Below are 8,559 nucleotides of genomic sequence, written 5' to 3' on the forward strand. Positions count from 1 at the left end.
ACCCTGCAGGTAAAGTGGCTTTTTAACTTCCTCATTACCGTCATGATGTGGCTGTTTAACCGCGGCCGCAGCCTGTCTGTCCACCTGCTCGTAAAGGAAACTGTCCGGCCCTGCTGCTCTCTAATGGCTGCAGATTAGAGTATTAGCATTACAGCACTCGGGACAGGCCTGCTGGCTCTCAGCTCACGTTCATTACGCAGACAGTGAGTCAGCCAAGGGCCCCTAAATCATTTACCATACGGGGACTTCAGCACATGACTGCTGCGGTTCTGATATGTTTACCATGTGCAACATGGGTAGAATTTAAGTTAAAGCACACCTGTTCATTCATGTATTTAAAAATAAAAGTTATATATATATATAAACACACACACACACACACCAATTAAACAATTGAAAACTTAAACGCATCACTAAACAAAACATTTATTCCCGTTAACACCCGCATCTGTGAGCAAAGGATGTCACTAAACAAGTTAATTTCTCACAGACCAACCATCATATAAGAACCTGCCACTGACATTTGGCACTTAAGTAAAAATACTTTTTATTTCACATCAACTTCTTATTAACAAAAGTAACTGTTAGTAAGTAAAACGCGTAAGCAAGAGTAAATAATTCCTACCTTTATGAATTTCTATCAGTGACAGACGTGGATCAGGCAGGACAGTGTGAATTGATATGCAACCTGCCACTGACATTTGGCACTTAAGTAAAAATACTTTTTATTTCACATCAACTTCTTATTAACAAAAGTAACTGTTAGTAAGTAAAATGCGTAAGCAAGAGTAAATAATTCCTACCTTTATGAATTTCTATCAGTGACAGACGTGGATCAGGCAGGACAGTGTGAATTGATATGAACGGTAGACAGACACAAGTGTCCGTGCGGCGTTCAGCCGGCCGCAGATGCGCTCGCTCGAGTCGCGCGGTGTCCGGAAGGGCTGAATTCCGCGCGCACTCTGCGCCAGGCGAAGCGCGAGCCTACTCCACCTACTCTCTGCACAGTTCTACATATTCAAGTTATTTCCGGGAAATTATATTTGTTTGCTAAATGCTTCACACAGTACTGAGTATAGTACTGAATAGTACTTGGCATTTTCTTAGAAAAAAAAAACGCGTTGGTAATTGACTGCAGCAAACATATTAATGCGATAAAATATTCAGACATCGTAGCTGCATTGTAAACACTACTATCAGCAAAGAGTATAGAAGACCAAGTTCTTTGCTATCAGGTACCCGCGCTGGGTTGGAAGCCACTTACTACCGGAAAACGTTTCTTGGTCGTTACTGACCCCTGGTGGCTGTTTGGTGATAGTGCAGTTCTGCATGGCTCAAGCGAACGGAGATATTCAGGGTGTTACGCTGAGAAATAAACAAAAAAAATGCGTTTATTGCCTTAACACGACTAGAATTCAAAATATTACATTAAACTCAAAATATGCTCAGTGAACGGAGGTACTTAATTTTAAGACACTTGTGTTGCCATTTAAGCGGTTGTTTTCTATTAATTTTCTTTTTGTTTGCAAATTCAACTTGTCAAATGTTTAAATAGTGTAAAAGATTTTATTTGTGTGCAGTTTTACAACATTAGATAAAGACAATATGTATACAATTAAAAAAAATCAAATAATGTTATTATAAGCCATTTTGATGGTAATTTTATATTAGATAATAGTTTATCAAGCATATTTGGGGGCTAACAAAAACATGCCTTTATTGCTTAAAAAAATCATGGGACATGTGGCAAAAGTGCATTTGTGGAATTTGCCTTGTGGACATTACATACAAACAAATAAAATAGTAATGTCATAGTAAAATATTTTATTATACATAAAAATGCACAAAAAACAACCAAATGTGCTTTTTCATCCATTTTAGCCCACATTAACTCAGCTCTCAATCTGAGAGAGAAATAGGCAATGTAGAGTTCTTAGTGTCAATATAAACATTGTCAATATCTTAGTGAATATAAACATTCATCAAAATGCACAAACAAACAGAACAGAATACTGCAGCAGGGCAAAGACACATTCACAGTATGATAAGAGAAAGACCACAACGAGCAAATTTACTCATAGGACATGTGCAAAATTCGCTGTCTCCCAAATCCAATCATGATCCAGTAGCAGCTGATCAACCAGCCCACATAAGCCTAAAATATTGCAAAGAAAAGAGAAAATGAAACTAAATTGCTCTTGAGACTTTGCACTTTTAGAGTGTGATTGTGTGCAATTTGTGTCTCAACACACGCTACAATCAGAGTATAATAGTGTATACAGGTCATCCCGTTTTAAAGCTCTTGTGCGCATATTAGGTCATGTAGCGTGTAATTGCTCTGAGAGCATAAAGTAAAGCTGCATGCAGTCGTGCCTCCATCAGTAACAGGTTCACATGGACCTGCATAAAAAGAACAACACGTCTTAAACCAGAAATATACAGGCATTTTACTACCCCTAAGTGATAAATCCACTTGTGAAGTTCAGCAAAAAAAGATAGGCTTCATCATAACAGTGCTATCATTGTTATGAAACCTCTACTGAAACTTAATTTTAAATTTTTTACTGTAACATTATCAACAAAGCAAGTTACCAGGCACAATGAAAACTTGGCCATATGATAAAACATTTTAAAGGAGTTTTTGGTCTGGCATAACTTGTCAAAAAAAGTTTAACTCTGAAGAGAACCACTAGAGGCCACTAAAACATTACTCCAAAATGCAAATTAATTCAACAATTCAGAAAAAGAGAGAGCAAGCATAATTCAATACCACTGCTGAAGCAAATGCAACTTATTAAAATATGAATACACTTGAATCATCAACAAGAAATCTCACACATCTTGTACCTTTTCCGAGTGGCGGAACTGCCTCCAAAAAGAGAAGTACATTCTTGTTGTGGTTTTCTCCGGGTGACAAGCCACTGTCTTAACGTACACTTTTAAACTGCGTTCCAACAGCTGGTTGACATCCCCATAATTATAATCATCATACCTGTGTAGGCGAACATTGACATGCAAGTGCACATTAGATCACATCAGATTCGCATTAGAGCAATTTTAGAAATTTAACCACCAAAAGTAATGCATTTTATGTCTACCTTTTCCCTCATAATGTGCAGTCTTTATATATGATTATGGCGAGGACTGTTTTTCCTTCTTATATAAGCATAACCCTAACCTAACCTTTGTTCCATATGGGTGAACGTTCTAAGCTCGTTTCATGACTATGATGCATGCATGACTGACCTGATGCCGTAGATGCAGTGAATGTAGTTCCAGATGGCTTTGCGGAGTGTGGAGGTGTCCACATGTGAGTGCATGGCCATGGTGTGATACGTGAGCGCACACACCACCTGAAATTTCTCATCCAGAAGCTGTGCCATCTCTCCATACAGCCTGTTCATAAGAGAGAAACCGTGATCTTCCCACGAATAGTCCTGAAAGCACAAAATCATAAACAAAGATCATGATATAACCAGTGCTGTTATTGTTAACTAAAATGATTAAAAATAGTTTTCAGTAATTGAAATAAGGCTGAAATAAAATATAAATATTACATGGAAAAACAAAAATTTGAAATGTTGCCTTGGAAACTAATTGAAATAAATACACTTAAGTTGAAGTAGTAAAAGGTCTAAGTCTCAAACAAAAAATAGCAATATTTAGCTAAACTGAACTAAAGTGAATATATATATATACTGTATAAATAGAGCTGATGTCCCTGATGACTCTGTGGCTGGTCCATTGACACCGGCGGAGGTGCGACAGGCAGAAATGCCTTGCAGTTCTTAAGGACCTGTGCTTCTATTTAATTAATTACTACAACAGTACATGAATAATACTAAAATAACACTGGATGTAATAACACTGTTTATAATACATATTATATACTTCAGCAAAAATAATGCCTTCTGTTCATAACTGTTCTTTAACACTGTGTGAGAATATTTAAGAGTATTGAACCTGAGCTCTCATGGTTGGGGGGGCCTGCATTCCTCTAGGACTAAAATCCTGGTAAGTAAAATCTGCATCCACAACAAACCGCGAGAAACAATCAGGAAGGACACACCGCTGAACTGTATAGGAAAAAAAGATGACAAAGGTTAGGCAGTGAAGAAACAGGAAGCAAAAAAAAGATGTGAAACATCCATTATAAGGCATTTAAAATGGCAAAATACATTCAATATTATAAAATTTGCCCAGGAAGGCCCAAAATTTGACTTGGTGGCAGCTAAAACAAATTTTATTATATTTAATGAGATTTACGGGATGTACTGTAATTCATCAACTTCTCATGTGAATGAGCATGTTCAGAAGCTACAACAGAACGCTATTTTGTCCCAGGAGAAACCCTGCCTTTGGGTGTATTGAATTATGTATATGTGTGTTCATACCATCAGCAGGTTCCAGCAAACTCTCAGTCCTTTCTCTTTCAAAGCGAGTAACCATCTCTTCTTGTGTAAACTCTTCACCTTGCTGCTGAACCATCATCATCTTCTCCATCAAAAGCTTAACCTCGTTCACAGCCTCAGACCACTGCGCACAGACACACACATATACACATTAAAGATATTTACCTGGGCAAAACAAACTAAATATTCTCTTACTTGTGATCAATACATCAGTCACAATTCGATACCTCTTGCTGATTTCTGCTCTTGTCTCGGGCAGAACAGGACTCTGTGGGTGAACCCAGTTGGAGCGACTGATCTCCTGACTGCTCGGGCTCTGGGAGAATACCACAACCCCAAACAAATGAGGCTAGAGAGTGGGCATGGCTCATCAAAACAATAGCCTGAATCAGTTCTGCCAGGGACCACCGAGCCTCTGCACCCGGACAAACTAACTCCTGTGAATATGTAAGATTTGTTTTTTGTTTTTTTAAAACAAGTTTTTAAAAGCTTCTTAATTCATAAATGAGTAGTAGTACAAAACAAGTGTTGACTGCACAATATAAAATAAACTTTTTTCAATAATGAGTTGTATTTATCTTTCTGTTATAAACTTGAATGAATCTATAGTGCTTAAGTTTCATTTTTGTGTTTGTGTTATCATAGTATTCAGAGTTTTAGAAAGATGGTGTGAAAACTCAATATTGAAAAAAATCTAAACGGATTTGTTAATGGATATCTGTAAAATGCGCTGCAGAACAATCACTCAGAGCATTAACTTATAAAGCATAAAACTGAGATAAACTCACAACAGGGAAGATGGCACAAGCAGACAACAAAGGACAACACAAATAAAATAACAGTAGACAGACAAATGAATTGTACAAATCACTGAATTTTTCTTTCTTTTTTTGTACGTGCAGCTTTACTACATTTACTTTAGTGAATCGATTCAAAGATCAAATAAATGATTCAAATCAATAATTCACAGATGTATTCTAACGCGTATCTTAATTTTTGAAACAAAACAGTTAAATGCTGCAGGTGTCTATGCTCATACTTGTATAAATTAGTATTTTCTAGATGTACTAGTTGGTGATTGCAGCTATCTAGTATTTAATGTTAAAAAGTAAAAAAATTAATAATTCAGTTTAAGGATGTCACCCTAATACAGGTGTTTATGTTCTAGATAAATGCTCTAATTGTAGAATTAATTTTCTGATATTACATTTATAAAGATATTGTATGTCCAATGTAGCTAGCTTCTTTTTGTTAGCAACTTGTAGTGGAACTATATACCTTTTTGAAAGGATGATTACTGATGATAACTGTTCATAACACTGATGATCTGTGTTTTTTACCTGTATATGTTTCTGGGTGATGATCCAGGGTCTGTGTGCAAGCAGTTTGTTGAGCGTCTTTAGGTGCTGTATTTTGGGTGGTGCACAGTGAAGTCCTCTAAGCCAGGACTCATCTCCGCCAGCAAGCAGAAAAGCAGAGCTGTGATGCTGCACTAGGTACGAGCACTGGTGACGTGCAGACGCCTGCACAGACACAGAAAATTACTGTTGTGTATATTATAAACATATACTCATTTGTGTATATTTAAAACTTGCAATCTAAATGTCCCAAACGGAAATATATGTCTCTTCCCTTACCAATATGATAATAAAATGTCTCCATGACAGAGGCAGAGGGCCATCCAGCTGGAGCAAAGCATTCTGTGTTCGCAGGAAGCAGGTCAGGTAGGTGGGATGTAGCCCCATCATCATGTTGATATGGTCTACACGTCCTTCTGACAACAGAGCCTCTGACATCACCTCCTGTGCTGCCCCTTCTTCTAGAATCTGAAACAAACATATGCAGAGAACTCATTTTTGTTCTGTAAACACTGACAACAATACTATATCTATCATCTAAAGATGCACTTTTACTGCTGCTCAGTAAAATGAATGGGCAAATTCAGTCATTTCAATAGGAATCCGCACGTTCAGGCATTTCAAATGAGGGCGAAAAAGTTCCCCGCACAGATTTCGCTCATGTGAATTTGTCATGCTGACTAACAGTAAGCTGCTTGATTTGAAAGTGACTTCTGTGTGAGCAGTGTTTCAAACATCACTACATTATTGACTATTGCCAGTGAAATTTTGCATAAAATGTGGCTGCACCTTAAAGCAGGGATTCCCAAATTTTTCTGTCAGCCAAGTTTTGACCTAAAATATTTACTTGAAGTACCTCCTTAAGTACTTTAAATAATTTAACAACACATTTGCACATTCACAGTAGTCTTATGTCAGTTAACAGTCACATGACATGCAGGAAAACAAATAAAATATTTTTTTATTTCAAAAGTTTTTATTTATCACAGTTTTAGTATATAATTAATTATTAGCTTTTCATCAACCTACAACGCCACTGCATTCATTGAATGTGAAGACAAATACCACAAACATGCATCAAAACAACACACACACACCTCTTCAATTTGGATAAAGGCACTGGGCCCAGAGGGCAACGGCTGGGGCAGGTCAACTCCTGCTTCCTCCTGAGAAAAAAAAATGGTGACAATAGATAGCAATAAAGATATAGAAAATATAAAGCCCTCTGTTGTCCAGTTAAATAGTTTGGAAAAATATGAACCCTATCAGATTGATATTATAGGTGCATTATCATAATATAGCTGGCACCAAGCTATCATATATTTCATACGTTTTATTTTAAGCTATATTCTCGCCTCGAAATGTTCACCCCAAATTCTGTTAGCAACTCATTTATCGGTTGTCGTTGTCCGACGGTTGACCGAAGGATACGGCTCTTGGCTCAGTGAGTCAGTGAGTTGTTAACGCGAAACGGTCTGGAGTCTGGGCCGATTCAGTCCGATTCGTAAATTAAAAATTAATCAAGTTTGGTGAACGGTTTTAACAGATTCCCTCAATAGAACAATTGGGAACCTAAATGCACATCCCTGGCTCAAATGGACCTTTATCAAGACTTTAAACTTGATCCGTGAGGCGTAACGTTATACAAACAGACAATACTAGACGCAGGCTCACCGACACAGACATAAGAGTGACTCAGTCAGACCGGATAAATGAACTCACCTTCATCTGACGAATATAAGTGTTCAGAAGTCACAGTTTTAGCACAATAATGACGATGAAAAGTCTCGGAGGGTCTGTGCACTATGACTTCATTGCGCCTGTAAGAATCTGGCTTCTGGAAAGCAGGAAACGGCACCGGGAGGAGGCGTGGCGTTCGTGAACACACAACGCCGGATTCTTGCATCACCTCTCCGGCGCAGCATGACGCAACCCGCCGGTAACGGAGATCAGAGCTCCCGGCTCCAGCTGTAAACGGGTATACTGTGTTGACATCATGTAGGCCCTATGACCTGCCATTTTGGTACTGCTGTATAAACCAAAGTGTAAGCGATCATCTTGACGTATCTGAGGGCCTGGTTCTTTTAGGGTTAACGTTAGGTAAAAACAAAACAACGTCTTGACGCTTTCATAGTTGATGAAATGAAAGTGGATGTTAGATCATTTTTGAAATATTATATTTATTCCTAAATCCATTTCAGACAATTTTTTATTTTAAGCAGAAGTTCATTAAAGCGATTATTACAAGTGTGATCATAATGATTACAATATAGAGATTTTGGCATCTGTGCTTGTCAATTCAAGTTGGCGTCATCGGGGGTCCTCGCTGGGGTCAGCATCATCTCTTCAAAGGCGTTGGATCATCTGAAGTCTTTCAATGAGGCTGGATCCACGCTGGAGCAGGCGTAATTTATACCTCGAGATGGGTATCCCGGGGTAGGAACAGAAAGGCAGATAGAAAAGTATTAGCATAGCTGCTGTTCATAACGTTTCAAGCAAAAAATATGTTTGTGACTTTTATCTGATCTATGGGAACAAGGGTGAGATTGAGATTCATTATGCGAATGCTTGGCTGAAGAGATATCTAGATTTAAACAGAGAGAGTGTGTTTGAGCCCCCGACATTAGCAGGAAGACTATTCCAGAGTTTAGATGCCAGATGGGGAAATTATCTCCCTCCTTTAGTGGACTTAGATATCTTAGGCTAACAGCGTCGGCGCCACGGGGGGGCCTGAGGGGGCCCGGCCCGGCCACCTCGGTCACTGTGCCCCCTCACCTCTGGTGCCGTCT

General features: G+C 38.4%; 2 protein-coding genes across 11 annotated transcripts in view; both read right to left on the bottom strand.

Annotated features, from left to right (window-relative positions):
- The window catches only part of LOC107696553 (proto-oncogene tyrosine-protein kinase Yrk-like), a 23,987-nt gene extending 23,039 nt beyond the window's left edge, over positions 1-948 (bottom strand). For 6 of the 9 annotated variants that reach the window (XM_016496953.1, XM_016496954.1, XM_016496961.1 and 3 more), the window contains exon 1: positions 626-684. The gene's annotated coding sequence lies outside the window, so the exon portion shown is untranslated. Of the gene's footprint in view, positions 1-625; positions 685-803 lie in introns of those variants that run through there. The other 3 variants (XM_016496956.1, XM_016496955.1, XM_016496957.1) reach the window with 2 other exon arrangements.
- Positions 949-1,691: 743 nt separating this feature from the next.
- On the bottom strand, positions 1,692-8,559 carry LOC107696562 (sestrin-2-like). Of its 2 annotated transcripts, none has more exons than XM_016496972.1 (10): positions 8,037-8,559; positions 6,868-6,936; positions 6,050-6,238; positions 5,753-5,935; positions 4,640-4,849; positions 4,395-4,536; positions 3,964-4,076; positions 3,247-3,437; positions 2,848-2,992; positions 1,692-2,400 (listed from the first exon to the last, which is right to left on the bottom strand). In XM_016496972.1, exons 3-10 carry the CDS (start codon positions 6,206-6,208, stop codon positions 2,314-2,316), a joined length of 1,230 nt encoding a protein of 409 aa, XP_016352458.1. In that variant the 5' UTR covers positions 6,209-6,238; positions 6,868-6,936; positions 8,037-8,559; the 3' UTR covers positions 1,692-2,313. The 2 variants fall into 2 exon arrangements, with proteins under 2 accessions (XP_016352458.1, XP_016352457.1); XM_016496971.1 differs by lacking the exon at positions 8,037-8,559 and adding an exon at positions 7,493-7,706.

This window comes from Sinocyclocheilus anshuiensis, unplaced genomic scaffold (genome assembly GCF_001515605.1).
Source record: "Sinocyclocheilus anshuiensis isolate Anshui unplaced genomic scaffold, SAMN03320099.WGS_v1.1 scaffold590, whole genome shotgun sequence".
Classification (NCBI taxonomy): domain Eukaryota; kingdom Metazoa; phylum Chordata; class Actinopteri; order Cypriniformes; family Cyprinidae; genus Sinocyclocheilus; species Sinocyclocheilus anshuiensis.